This window comes from Aptenodytes forsteri, unplaced genomic scaffold (genome assembly GCF_000699145.1).
Source record: "Aptenodytes forsteri isolate BGI_AS27 unplaced genomic scaffold, ASM69914v1 Scaffold270, whole genome shotgun sequence".
NCBI classification, from domain to species: Eukaryota; Metazoa; Chordata; class Aves; order Sphenisciformes; family Spheniscidae; genus Aptenodytes; species Aptenodytes forsteri.
Window position 1 is genome coordinate 2737184 of NW_008794631.1, and position 15358 is coordinate 2752541.

Consider the following 15358-nt stretch of genomic DNA (forward strand, 5'->3'; position numbering starts at 1 on the left):
TGTTTGTAATTTTTGTAATGTGTGTTTTTATGGTTGAGGGAGGAGTGGGGGGGGGGGGAAGAAACTAGAATTCCTCCTTTTGTCAAAAAGGAAAGGAAGAAAAAATAATTTCTAACAGATCTCTACAGTGTCTGGCACCTACCTCCTGTAGCTTTGCACAGTCATTTGTACCATTTCTGGTACTGACAAGGAAACTGCAAACAAGAAGAAATAAAAATAATGTATTTTCTTACCTTTTTTCCCCTTCAAAACAGAAATGTATCAAACTAGAGAAAAGACCAAAAGACCGATTGCATTATATAAAGAAACATTTTAGCCCGAGTGGCAAAGTTGCAGACCACCACCATTGTGGGAAGCTCAAATCACAGTGTATGTTAGTCGTAGGTAAATGCAACACATGTCAATAAGAAAGGGAAAATAGGTGCCTTTACATTTCATAAAATTAGTAGTAGCACACTCTAAGCCCCTGCTATTTAAAAGTAAGCACTATGAATTGGGTTCCACCATCTGCTGTAGAGCCATTGAAGATATACAGAGCAAATATGATGAGGATAACTTTTAATCCCTGCTTTTTTAGTTAAAAAAATACAATTAAAATATATTATTTTAAATTCTCATTCCAGCACATGCTGGTACAACTTTTTTGTGTACAATAGTTTTTCAAGTGTAATTCACTGAAATTTTGTGAATATTTGTGAACATTGATTTCTCTGGGCTTTGCATCATGCTCTAAACATGTTTGAGAGGAGTGAGACAGTTGCAGGACGCTTGCAAGAGTTTCTGAAGGAGGAAATATTTGTCCAAGAACTGATAACATTGTTTACTGGACTCCAAGTGTGCTGTACCTATGAGCTGTAAAGTGCATATTTCATCATTTCATGATGATGAAATGGGAATAAATCAGATGCAAATACACAGTGCCTGTAGTTGTCACTTCCTTCCACTGAAAAAACCACACTTGTTGATCCTCTGAAAGCTGGGGTAACATTTGTCTAGGAGCAGCAGTAGATATCCTTCTGCATTCCACAAGATGAATATTTTTTGTCTAGCTTTTAAAGTTTTCTTTTCTATTTAACAAAATTGTGTCAATAAAGAAGGAGAAAACATCCTTTCACATTGTCTACTGGATTATTCTTCCGCTCATAAATTCTAACATAAGTTCCTTCTGGCTTACTCAGTGCAAGGATATCCATCCAAATTGAGAAAATAAAGGTTACTGACATCCTGTAATTTGCTGTGATAACATAAACCAGACTTTCTAGCAGCAAACTGAGCATAATTTGAATAAGAATCAGCTACTTGTTGTATACCATTTCCTACTCACATGTCAACAGAAGCTGTAGATTCACTATAAAAATGCTTGAGAATGTAAAAAATAAGATCTGAAAGTGAGAGTTAATACAATTTTTCCGTAGCAGCACGTAGGTGCTCCTCTTTGTAACAGAACATCATACCACAAACTGGCTGCTGCTGTGATTTCCTCAATATCTCATATTGTCGGGACTGAATGAACACAAGTGCTGCCAAATTAAAAACGTAGCCCTGTGAAACACTGGCCAGGGTGCTAAGTAAATAATTTAATCATGAGAAACCTGGTGTTTGTAGGATGTGTGGGAAGTAGCAGGTCACCAAAAAATCAAATGGACAGAACTTGACAGGTTACTGCAAGTTAGGTAAGAGGCAGTAGCTAGTGTGACTGTACTCTCAAACCAGGCAAACAGGGTATGACACCTTAACTATCTTTCGTTGTAGGCTAAAGTAAGTTGAATTGTCCTCTATTGCTGTGGGTAAAGAACATGCCAACGTACTGCTACCAAGGCTAAGCCATTCAACCTGTTAAGTGGTAGTAAATTGCTCAGAAGCCCGTGTCCACCTCGTGACGGACAAACTTTGCACCTCCAGGTAGTGCAACACGGGCCATTTCACTTATGGTTACTCTCCACTTCTTTCTCTAATGAGAAGACTCTCACGAGAAGTTCCTCATTAGAGAGCTTGACATTTTGAAATATTAGAGTTTATTTTCTCCATATTTAAGAGGTCACAGAAATAGTAATAGGGAGGGTACTGTATTTACATTTCCTGATCTGTGTAAGTATTTTGTTCCTGACACAAGAAACACCGAATCTCATTACCAAACTGGAAGATACTTTGGGGGAAATAATGCCCTTTAGAAATCTGTCAGAAAACCTTATGAAAACAAACAAGCAAACAAAAAATACTTTGTAAACCAACTGTGGTGCTAATTGGTGCTCTGTTTACTGCACATCTAAGTATATCTTTGCTTATGAATAATATATTTTGCTAAGCAAAATGTGGCTTTTGATACTTGAGGGAAGATAAGGCATTTTAGCCTCAGTAATCTCTGATTAACGGGAGACGAGATTAATTCACATATTGTTGAACGGCATCTTCTACTTGTGAACCCAATAAACAAAAAGTGTAGATATGGAAGCACTGATAAATAATATTTTGGGCTTCCAAAAGCACTAAAAATGTGGACATTTTCAGGAATATATGACGAGCTGTGAGATGATTTGGGTTTCCGGCTTCTTTCCTAAAAAATAAAGTCTCTGAATTCACTACATTCAAGCAGATCAGGAAAGTAGGTGAGAACAAGTGAGAAGTTCTGCATTCAGGTCAGGCAGAATTTCAGTCACCTGGAACTCTTGTACCATATCTTCCAGACCACTGTGCAAACCTCTGCTCCTTCCATAGAAGAAAATCAAATCATGCCAGTGGAGAAGGTGAGCCTAAGACTTTTCTGTTGAAGGCCTCATGAGAGAATCTTCTCATTTTGACTCCAAATGGAGGAAAAAATATACATCTTATCCATGAATATCACATTTTCCCAATAGCCCCTCCCCCCAAATGTCTGTGGTGCTTGATATTTTATAGTTAAGCAGTGCTTATTAGAAATGACAAATGATGTTCTGTCTTACCTGCCTGCTCTTGGCCTTGCAGCTTATCCCCCTTGTAGATAGACTGTAAGATAAAAAACGTTAAAAAAGACAAAAAAATTAAATCTCCCAAAAGAACGACTGCCTGACTTTCCTGAGAAGAGACGAGGTCAAGGAGGCAGTCTGGTGGACAGGCACAGCACAGGGCACTCAGGACATGGATGAGCTGAGTGGGGATGGCTGGTAGAAAAACAGAGCCATAGGCTCATCTTCTTTCCTGCCTGTGAACGTCACCTACTTCCCCCTCAATATACACTGGCCTCTGTTAAGTCTTCAGATTCAAATCTTGAGTTTATGCTTAAGGCAAAGACCATGAAATTTTAGCATTCTGCATGAGTAAAGTCGTCACTTCTGAACTGAAATTTTACTAAGAATCTAATTAAATCAGCTTATCCGGGGCAGGAGTGAGAAGAATGAAAGCAAAAGCCTTTTCAGTGCATCACATAAGAGGCAGCTGTATGACAGCTCTCAGCTGATCTGTGTCTGCATGGTGACATGGTAATTATTAATGACACCAGTAATAATAGCCAATCCTGCAATGCATGAGTTTGGCTGACTTGGCCTTACCCTGCTACTGGAAAATGCTGCTATGACTGTTACATAAGATTACTGCTATTTTTTTTGCTCCTCACCATACTTCCAAACACCATTCCTAAGACTGTGTCTTTTTTTTTTTTTTTTTTTTTTTTTTTTTTTTTTTTTTTTTTTTTTTTTTTTTTTTTTTTTTTTTTTTTTTTTTTTTTTGCTTCTCTGGCACAACCTTCTCTGGCACAACCCTGCCTCTAACCAAATACACTTCAGCTGCATTTGCTTAAGCAGTGAATGCAAGAAGTCATACTGAAAAATTCATGGGAAATACCAGTCTTTCTTTGTCCTGAAGAAGGACAAAAAGTTAAAAAAATCAGAATTTTGGTGAACAAAATACATTCAAGTTTAAGTAAGTTCAAGTTTAAACTATATTTCCCTGTAGTAGCACATTGCCTCACAGAGTTGTAGGTATGTGTAACCACAGTTTGAGCCATAAATCACGCTCGTGTGGCAGGCTACATCTCCCTTGGGGCACACAGCACTGCGAAATTCCCATGATGTAGCAGATAGCTTGATCAGAAAGCTATCCAGACACAGGATGAGAAATGATATCCTTCAAAGAATACCCTGGAAATGAACAGAGCACTGAGATACATTTCTCATGAGGCACTGGGTTGTAAGCAAGACATCATTTCAGACTGAATAGTTGTGAAAAAGTATTTTGTTGTAGTTCAATGAAATAAAAAGCTCATCTTTTGGTTGAAATCAGCCAAAGCAGAATATTTTGTTCTGAATTTTCAGGGGTCACAACTTTCCTACCAGAAACTTCAATATTGCAGACATTGTATTTCCTATTGGAGAAATCAGCCAACAAATAATAAGTAATAATGTGACCCAAACTTACAAAACACAAGAATTCAACCAGTGATCAATATTTTCTTCTGTAGAGTCTTCTAAAAATAAAAGCAGAGCTCTTAGGTAAAGTATTGCCAGAGCAGCTTATAACAATTAACCACCCTATTGTATGGCTTCATTTTTGGTGAATCCTGGAACGCATGAGAAATATTAGGAGAAGGGTCTAGTAATTTCCTTTAGTTATCTGACGGCTTTCTTAACAGAATTTGGAAAGCAAAATAAAATCCTGAATTATTCATTTGTCTCCATTATCTGCCAGTCATCCATATTCTGGAAGTCTCTAGCAGTCCTAATGAAAATGGAAAACTAGCTTTTCTGATTCTGCATGAATGCATCCCGATGCACAGTTCCTGCATAGCTTGAAATGGGAGAGACAGTCCACTCTTGTGTGGAGGGAGGATTATCTCCTCCTTTTTACCAAGCATGCAGGAAACCTCCAGCAGAGCCAGAAACAGATCCCAGCTCTCCCGCCTTTCCGTTCAGTTTTTCAACCCGAAGGTAAGAAAAGATGGCTCAGAAGTATTTAACTCATTGCTGAAAAACGCTACAAGCAGGCTTCTTTCCCTGCAGGTTAAACCAAAGCCACTCAGACCATCAGTTTAAGGAGCCGCCTTGCTCTCCATGCTGGAGGAGGGAGGGAAGTGCTGATCTGCAACATGGCTCAGTCGGACATAAGGTAAATTGGGAGGCAGTTTTGTTGCATTATTGCCTCCTGGATTCAATGGTGCAACTCTCATTAACACAGTGAAAAGACATGGAAAGACTGCAGCAATCAGAAGTCTTTACACTCAAGTCTTTAGACATCTAATTTTGACATGTAGAATACAGTATATATGGATTTGCAAGGTTACTCTGTTTTTTGTTAAACTACAGAGCAACACAGTTGTTTTAAGACTGTCAATCTCTGCCTAGCTGTAACCTTGAAAGCTCATTACACTGAAGATTAAGATCTCCCACTAAGCCAGCATGTTTTCTCCAAACCAGTTGTTTAGTTTCCCTTTATGGTCAATACAAAGAGTAAGGCACCTCCACAGCAGTTCACCTGTGTTAGGAGCAAGAGACAAGGAGTTGGTTGGAGGTCCTTTTCTCCACTGATGGAAGAAGCAGCCTAGCCTTGGACTAAACATAGAGCTCTGAGATCTCAGGGAGATTGATCCCAGTGAGACAATCCCAGGTGTTAGGTGACGTACCCAACAAGTGGCACATTCACCCAGGCAGAAGTGAGAATAGTAGAACAAAGGTGAAATTTTGATGAAAACAAGATCAGATTTTGCAATGCATGGTGATTTTTCCCCATCCAATGAAGAGAAAAGAGGCAAACTGCAACCACAAGTGTTACACTGAGTATAAATTTAAATATCTGGTACTTACAAACTGGCCTGGGGAAACAATAGATTTGTGCATATTTGACATTTCAATAGGAAATACAAACGGGTGCACAAATTCCACCAGAACCTCTGTGGGCAAGAACAAAAGATTGAGAATAAAAATGAAGATGGAGTTAGTGACTAAGAGCAAAGTGTGAGTGCTTGTCATCAGTACAAGCACACTAGTACAGAAAAAAAACCCTGACATTGTCCTCAGTCACCATGGGATGCTGAGAATCTGCAGAATCCTTTTTTCCAGTCTTACCAAGCAGTGGCATAGGAAAAGGGTGGTCTACCACTTTTAACAGTGGAGAGTCTTCATCTAGGTAGCTCCATGATGCTCTGCTGCACAACAGAATCCCTCCCTTGTCCATCTCAAAGCTATGGCCGATCCATTGGCCTGGATCTGATGCCATCTCACAAAGCAAGTCTGAAAACTAAAGAAAAAGATCCCCCACCCTTACTTATCATAAAGCATCAGCTGCGGTTTTAGACGCTATCAGTAAATAGAGAGCTCTATTGTTGATCATATGGTGGGATGCTATTTTTTGAGGCTGAATCCCTGGGCTGGTACTCTGGAAACATGGGTTCCTTCTTGAATGGGCAAGTCTCCTCTTTCTTTTGCACCTCAGCTTCCTGTGTGCAATGCAAATATAATAATACTGCCTCTTTCCAATGGTATTCATTTGAATTGTAAGATTTTTGGCCAGCAGGACCTTGTACCCTGATCAGTGTAATAATGTGCTCTTTTTCTTCTTTTCAGTACCACTATATAGAGAAATTTTAAAGTCCTCTGCAATGGCTAGTGCTGGGGGATCTTGTTCCCTATCAATTGCCATATCTTTCAGAAATTAACCTTTTTCCACATGTTCAGATGTGTTTGCAACCAGAAGTGAGCTTGGTATGTGCCACTGACATAGCTGTCCAGCTGCTACCCCTCAGACTGTGAAAACTGCTCCAGCAAACCAGTAAGGCAATGTTCTCACAGCCATCAATGCAATTATTAATCACATCAAGGTGGGGTTGTTCCTGAGATGGTGAGAAGGGGTGGGGAGAAGGGGGTGCATACGATGAGAGATAGAAACCAGGCTGTGTCAAAGACACAAGGACAGCTTTTAAGTGGTTCGGTATCAGTGGACATGGTACTGAAAGGGAACACCTGTTAAATGCTGATTTATTTAGTGAATTTGGGAGGCTTTTTTTCTGACCCTGAGAGCATTGGTTCAAGGAAGGCACAGCTCAGCAGCCACTGAAGAGATGTCTGCACTTAGCTTTGCTGAGACGTTTGATCTGCATTGCCTGGGACACTGCCACCACTTCCTGATTAAAAAGCCCATCCATCAAGGTGAACTGCAGCTAAGAGAAGTGGTTTTATAACTCTCCTGGCTTGAAAACCGAAAGGAGCAATGTCTAGGTCTGCTGTAGTCACATACAACAGCCCAGATGCGACACCAGAGGCAAAAGATTTTACAAAGCCAACTACCAATGATTGGGGTGGGGAAAAAATTGCTTTACTGTCCCTTTTATGAATGTTCTCGGGACAAATAAACCAGGATACTAGACATTCTTTGAAATCACTTAGATTTTTAGTTGTAGTTAGTCATTTGTCATTGGGTTAGTACACCCACTGATTTCTTTTCTATTATTACCTTTTAGGAGACCTTGAGACTAATAAAAAGCCATGAGTAAAAACTGAAAGAAAGGGCTAGCATCCTTTGCTAGCCTCTCCTTTGTACAGAGGATGGGATATACAGCATGAACTGATTCCGAATCCTTTGGCAGCGGGAGTCCAGAGTCTTGTCTACTTGCTGTGGCATCTCAAAGTCCTTCCAGTCAGAGCATTGCAGTTACACAAGAATGGTGAGAAAATATCTGTCACTGCATTTGTTCAAAGAAAAAAACTGCAAGGAAATGGAGCCTCCCATCTGTCAGAGAAGTTTCCAGGAGAAATGCCTGTGCAGCAGAAAGAGGTCAAAGAAAGGACAGTAGCGTTTTGGGGGAGTAAAGGGGGAGAGTGAGGCAGAAGGACCATTTTTTCATGTTAGGATGACTCACAGTGGAGGAGATGCAGTGACACACCTTCTTAGGGTTAGAAGTCAAAGTTTAGAGCTAACCTAATTGAAATTAGCTCATTTCCTAGCTGAGTAATCCGCTGGCCTCATTCCCCATTACCTGACGACTTGCACAACCATTTACAGCAGGGCACAATGAGTGTAAGATGCTACAATGGGACTGAACTGTAAATGACACAACATGAAGGGCAATAAAGAGTTTGACCCCAGATGTGGGAAGTACAGAGGTAACTTCCATTACATTTAATTAGTGCTATCACCATTAATTTCCTGTGCATAGACAGCAGAAGACATCCTTTTGATTTCAAATTAATTAACACATAATGATTAATCTGATAGGGTACATCTTTTCAGACAAGAGTGTCCTCTTGATCACAGTTTGGGTGCCAGCACCACTCATCATCTGTGTGTTTTAATTTCTAACTGCTCTCCAGAAGCAAATTTAGCTCCGCAAATCTGTTGATGGAATGAATGACTGGCTGGTTTCCATGTTCTGTGTGTTTTGTTCATTTGATAACACACTGAGAACATCTTGGAAATCTCTCTTTTTTTTTTTTCCTCTCCCCCTCCCCTCCAAGGAGGTTTCAAGGTAAAAATTGAGGATTCTGCATCGGCGAGAAATTTATACCAGATCTTTACAACAGAATGCAAGAAATGAAAAGTTTCTAAAAATTGAAAAACACATAAACAGTTTATGGCAGGTTCCCAGACAGATTTGTCTCACTTCGGTTGCCAGCATTTAACAGAACCATTCTCCTTGCCACCAACTACAGTAAAGTGTGTTTGTTTCACTGAAACAGGATCTTGAACTTCATCAGCTTCACACCATATTCCTCACACTCTATGATACCTACTGGATAGCGCTGTTAATATTACTCTTCCTTTTCCATTTGTCAGCTGATTACTCAATCACACTTGGTTAATATTTATCCACTTTCTTTAGACGTTTATGAATGCAAACATCTCCATATCCAGGTGCACCAATACTTGAGCAGACAGCGCACAGTTAACTTTAATATTGAGAAACATGCAACTAAACTTGTAGTTATATAGATATGAGTTAGGAGGTAGCAGCAAATCTCAGATACTTCGACTTAAGAAGGCCGTTAACTTCCCAAGAAATTCCATTTCCATACAGAAAAGTATTTGAGCATATTTATGGTGATGGGGCTGTTTTGGCATGACAGCAGAACACTAAGTATGCTTTTGCAATACAGAATGAAGAAAAAAAAATGCTTTTTTCAGATCCCATAACTAGGATGAGAAGTTTTTCTATTATCAACTCTATGAACTCATATATATTTAGTTTCTGAATCAATCGCTGCATTTAGGTAACCATTAAAAAAAGAAAAGAATGTGGGGAAAACAACAAAGAAGATCCTTCATACTATTACTGCGGAATCATTTATGTGACACAGTTGTGTTTGGCATTCTGGCTTAGCTGTGCTTTTTATGGCAGCTCCATCAGGGAGAAAGCTCATGGTATCTATCTAGCCATCTCTGCTCCAGTAAACAAGAAGAAAGATGCAGCTAGCACAGTGCCCTCAAGCAGGAACAACCATAATTTCTGGTGTGTGGTATTAACTCTTTTCAGTTGCCATTTACTGGGACGAACCACTGCTTGAAGACTGAGGACTTTTGTTTTCTCTCTATCTTAGTAGAAGCAAAAGGAGATGACAAAAACCTTTTCAGTCTTCAACTTTAGTCCCTGACTTTGGGCAGCTAAATGAAGTTGAGGTCCCCTTTCCCTGCCCATCAACCTGTGAGTGGTTAAGCACACTGAAATCCTAGCTACTGTAGGAAGATACTTATTTATTTTTTCTCTTCAGCATGCCTGCCATTTGCATTGAGAGAAATCAAGGACAGTCGGTTTGATATTCAAAGCACCCCTGGAACTTCCATGTGAAAAGTCACAAGTGAAGTGACTCTAGGGAATGAAGCTTTTCTGGAAGAGTGCCAGGTAGTGAAAGCTTGTAATAACACTTCAAAACTTCTCATATGTTGGTAAATATATATTTGGGTAAGTTTCTCTCTGTGTGAAGCCTTTGGTAAAATCCCTGCTCGGAGGCCACAATATCAACTTGTTCTGCTCTTGTCAAAGTAGAAGTCCTAGGGCTGGTTGAGACAATCACTGTTGCTCACTGTGAATAACCGAATTGGAAGCTGATGGTATCATCATGCTGCATTTTAATCACAATGTGAGCTCACTCTTAATTGAGAAGAAACATAACAGATAATGCTAAATAACAATAGCTAAAGATGTTTCCATTTGAAACAGCATAAGACTGCTGAAGAGGGAGGGAAAGAGTTGTATTTTAAGCCTCCCAGATATATAAGGGAAAGTGCATAAATTTGGTGCACAGGTTGTCACAAGCAACAAAACAAAACAACAACAGTGAAAACAGTAACAACAGCAATAATTTTGAGGTACGTTCAGTCTGAGCCTGGTCTCTTTGCTAAAAAACATCCTCTGGCTGGTCAAAAGAGACAGAAAAAAACATAGCTCTTTAAATCTGGAATTAAGCTCTTTTAACTGGAATTAAAACCAGAAATAAAGATAATAGATTATTATTTCTGACATTATACCTTACAGATTAGAAGAGAAAAAATAAAAGGCTTTCTAAAATTTTTAACAACTACAGTGAAAAAAATTGATAAGCTCCAACCTGTATGGCTTGATCCAGCTGTTAACATAAATGTAATAGTTGCAGGCTGGTGCATCTGTGTTCTGCTCTGCCACAGACCCAAAGCCTGAAAAACTGGAGGACAAGAACTCGTGCTCTTGGCTTGGCTTTCCACCCCCATTTTTTTTTCCCCAAAGGTACCAGGAAGGGCAAGGAAAGGCTGTTTGCCAAGAAGTGGTGTTTAAGTTGACAGTTCAGAGGAATGATTGTTTGTTCAGCCTCTAGGCAAAGGGAAAGCAGAAATTAGGACTAGTCTAGTTTTTAACAATGGGAACACTAGAAGAAGACAGAATGGGAAAGAGAGGGTGGAGGAGTGAGGGCAGCAGAAAAAAAAAGCCAGAAGTTGCTTTGGTTGCTTCCATTTCCAAGAAATATATTGCTGTCCCTTTAACTCTGTATGCCTCTTTGGCACATGTACCAGGGGAAGGATTACACTTTACTAAGGAAGTAATGCAAACTTGTCTTCATTTGGTTACCATGGATATGGTAGTATGTGAGACAAAGCCTCCCATTTGCATTGCAAACAACCAGGAGCAGTGAAGGACACCCAATTTGATATTCTGGCCACAGAGTGTCCCAGGTTCTTCCTCGTGACTGATCACAAGTAAAACAACCACCAGCTTTGGGTCTGCGCTTGTTACCAAGAGAACAAAGGTAAGGGATGTTGCATTTCAGATGAAGAAGGAAGAGGCAGAACCATGCACATCTGCAGAACAAATGGCATTTCTTGTGCTACCTAGTGTGAAATAGCTAACGGATGGGCATGGCGATCATTTAGCTTTCCAGCTTTTTCCCTCTGGGGTACTAGAGCTGAATCAATATGTTGGTAATCTGGAATAAGTGATTTCCACAAACACTGGAATGGATTAGGAAGCGGCCAAGTCTTATGATTGCTGGGCTTTTATGCAACAGTTTTTATCTAGCTGAGTGTCCTCTTCATTCTGCAGAAGTATTATATAAAGTACCTTAATTCTATACAAAATCCGGTTAAATGAGCAAAATGAACAGTCCCCTAAGCAGACCTAATGGGAACCAGCACAGTACAGTTAACAGTGAAGAGGGAAATTGTCTTGTTTCCCTAAAACAAATTGCAGATATTGTTTGTCTATTAAATTGCTAGATTGTCAGTAATCCTTTTTTATTGCTTTAAGCTCTTCCAGATATATAGTCACACATCACTTTTATTTCAACTGACATGGAATACAAATGGTATGACCCTGCTTCGATGGATAGAAATGGCCAAATTGCCATCGGTCTGAGTGAAAAAAGAAGTGGATGCAAATAGTTAGCCCACATCCATGAATTGAGGATTTTCTTTCCAAGGGATCTTAGGCATGGATTAACCGGAACAGTAGATCAGACGTTTGGTAAAAACATTGTTTCCTCCCTTAGCACTGGACTAGGCCCATCCCTGATGGGGCCAGGGCAACTACATCATTCCAGGATACTCGGCTCCCCACTTCAGGAGAGTGGCCCACAGCTGGTGACAGGGTACCAGCACCATCTAAGTAGCTTTCCTTTGATAAGGAAGGTGACAGAGGGAGATCTGGCTGCCTTACATGACCATTCTCCATGGGTACGGGGGGATAATTAAGACCACCAACCCTTCCGTTGCCCACCAAAGGGTCCACAAAATAGTAGCTTTGCACTAATATAATCCCACTCACATCAATGGATTTGTTTCCTGCTGGTGTCTGTGAGCAATAGAAGCATCAGCCCCAGATGTGTTTGCCTTTTCCCTTTCTTCTAAAGCAAGCAACTGGCACCATGCCTAGCCCTGGACACATTTTCTAACACTGTGCTCAAGGGGAGCTCAAGCCCACTGCCGTCGTGTCCCTGAGCAAACACCACGAGCAAAGAACAGGGAGCTTTGCAAAAGGGTTAAGTTACTTCTTTGCTCTGCTGTCCCACCTCAGCACATTCCTTGAACTCCCACTCAGACCCTGTAGCGGCACAGTAACATGCACCCTTGAGACCAGTTTTAGAGGTGCACAGCAACATCACCAGACCAAGGTCTTCACGTACCCTGAGGATTATTTCAGGCGTTTCCAGTAGCCCTAATGCTAAGTTAACTACCGACGGGACAGAATCTGCCAGGTCCTTCAATGAATGTGTTGCTGGGGAGAAGGACAGGGAAGGGCGCAAGTGTTAAACACATCTATACTGCCCCAGCCTCGTGGTGCCTGTGTAAGCACCACTGGACTTTATACACACACGCTTCAGTCTTTTCCTACCTTTTCGGAGCACCCAGCAATGAAATAAAGCCCTGGGTCTACTCTTTCCTCCTCCCCCTCTGCACCAGCCCATGAAGCAGGTCAAGAAGGGAGAGGGAGGAAGGTGGGACTTGAAATGGGAGCAAATACCTGGACCAGCAGCTCTCTCCGCATGCCTCCGACAGCTTTCCAGGGCTTCCCAGTCCTCAGTCTCCCCTTGCAGCAGCGCACAGTGGGGACGCGTCACCCACGGGCTGCTCTTAGTGCTCTTCCAGATGAACCCTGCAGGAGCAACAGGAAAGCGTAGAAAACGCCGGTGCCAGCCTGTCTTGTCAGACCAAAGCAAACATAAATCCTGACCATACGTAGGTCTCCTCGGAAACCGAACTTAACATTTCATTTACTTTTAGTCCCATCCTCCTGCCCTGTAGGATCCTTTCCTTCCTCTGCAACAAAATTGATTAAGAAACAGTTTTCTTGGCATTTCTTTAAACATTAGTACACTGGCCAGTAAAGTAGTGAGGCAGGCAGGATGGTAAATCTCTTGAATGACAAAATGACTTGAAGTGAATAATCTATGAAAAGCACTGTTTTCTTTAATGTCTGAATATAAGTTTGGGCTCAGTCCTTCAATCAATAGGTCTGTTCCCTCTGTGTGTTCAGTCCTTTGTTTATTTTAGTAAAAAACATTTTGTTGCTTTAATTCTATTAATCCTGCATGACAGGAGGGATGGGAAAACCAGCATTCCCTTCCTCCTCACGTCAGCCTGACCACAAATTCTATACGGTAATGTTGAATCTATAAATGGTAGATATCCTTCTATTTCCACTGGTTTCAAGGGACTTACAGAGAGATATTCCAGAAGAGGTAAATGGCCTGCTATTTTTATTTTTCGCATTGTCAGAGCCAGGAATAACTCACCCTGACTCTTATGGACAAGGCTAAATTTGCAGAACTGAAATTGAGAACATTTGTTTTTTCTTCTCGATAAAACTAGGATCTTTAAGTCATAAAGGATACAGCAATAGTTAAGTGTATTGGCCCTTGCAATGTCATTCTTACAGGGCTCATTTCAAAGTATAGCATCAGTACAAACTATTTTTACATTTGTTGCTATTTATAGCAATACAGTTCAAGTGGAATCTGGTTCTCATCAACCGTTATATCCCTACCCCTCCCTTACATATGAGCTCAGACTTCTTATTTGATTATAACAGTTCAAAAAGCCAGTACTGATTATAGGATGGGTATGCATTTCACTAATATCTCAGTAACGTCCTAACACGGAGAAGCAAGCACTGATTCTGCTTGCTTGCAGCTAGACATACCTGATTTTGCCATGATTTTGGAACAGATTCAGATAGCTTTAGGTTAGTTCACAAGCAGCCTCTCTGACTTCAGTCAGAAGCCAGCATGCTTGATGTGTGTCAGCGTATAAGGAAAGAAATCAGATGAGGCTGACCTCCTATCTCAGATTAGAGATACTACATGTTCACCGGAATTGCTCTGACAAGTGTTTAACCATAATTACTCCCTTCTTTCTCTCTTCAGTACAAAGTTTCAACTGATTTTTCTTTCATCTGGAAGTAGACAGATTTTGCCCAAAATTACTCCCGATTTAACTGACAGTCACTTCAGGTCTGGTTCAGAGACTACAAAAGTCAATTGAAAATTACCCACTGAGAATTTGGTTCAGGCTTCGTCCACACTAGACTCTGCTAGCCATCACAAACGTTAATTTCCCCCATCTGTGAACTGGCACAGGAAACCCTGAGGACAAACATTTCACTTTTCTGTGTTGAAAAGACTATGCTTTGGATACTGGGGGTGGGCGGGCTATAAGTATGTGCAATCCTTTATATTGTAGGCCAGATTTTATGTCCCTTAGTCAAACAGAGATGTCACTTAAACAATTGCTAATCCTATCTCTATGTCTGAGAAAACTAAGAGTATAGTTGATAAGTCAATAACTGAATCTGACTTTATACGGACCAATAAAACTACACGGCTCACTGTCTTAGATAGTGGTATCATTAGACACTGTATATTTAATTACTCAGTGACAAAAGCTTCAAGCTTTAGCCACTGGTAATGGCATTGTCCCATGCACATGGAGTAATATAGTACGAGACACAGTCGTGCTGTGTTAGACACACCTTCCCTCTCTATTAGACATGTTTGCATGCAGTGGAATGGCAGAAAAGGAATTTTGTCCTCCAAAGATACTTCCCTTGGCATCACCCTTCTGCCAGCAGTGCTTGTCTGGGGTAGGCTTACAATGCAAATGCAGTTTCAATAAAGAATAAGGGAAAGTAAACAAGGCTTACCTGGGCCATCTCGGGTACAGCAGAGCATGCTTTAATGCTCCTTCAGAAGCCAGAGGAGGGAGAGCTGGGAGTCTCCAGCAGCTCTCCCATCTCAGCTCAACAGCTCTGAAAATCTCTTGCAGCTTTCCCATTCCTAAAGGAGAGAGGACAAACATTTGCCTAACCTGTGCTGATATTTTCATAATCCCCACCCATTCGTGCCAAAAAGAAACCTGTTTTTCTAATAAGCTTTGTCTACTCTGTGTCACATAAGTGTTTTCAAGTATAGATGTGTTCAGAAAGTTTTGTACTGTT

At 40.7% G+C, this 15358-nt stretch overlaps 1 protein-coding gene across 1 annotated transcript in view; it reads right to left on the reverse strand.

Annotated features, from left to right (window-relative positions):
- The window catches only part of CCDC129 (coiled-coil domain containing 129), a 48942-nt gene extending 33869 nt beyond the window's left edge, over nucleotides 1–15073 (reverse strand). The window contains 2 exon segments of the mRNA XM_019470533.1: nucleotides 12887–12990; nucleotides 15065–15073. Of these exon segments, the coding sequence (XP_019326078.1) occupies nucleotides 12887–12990; nucleotides 15065–15073 (113 nt within the window).
- Nucleotides 15074–15358: the final 285 nt, after the last annotated feature.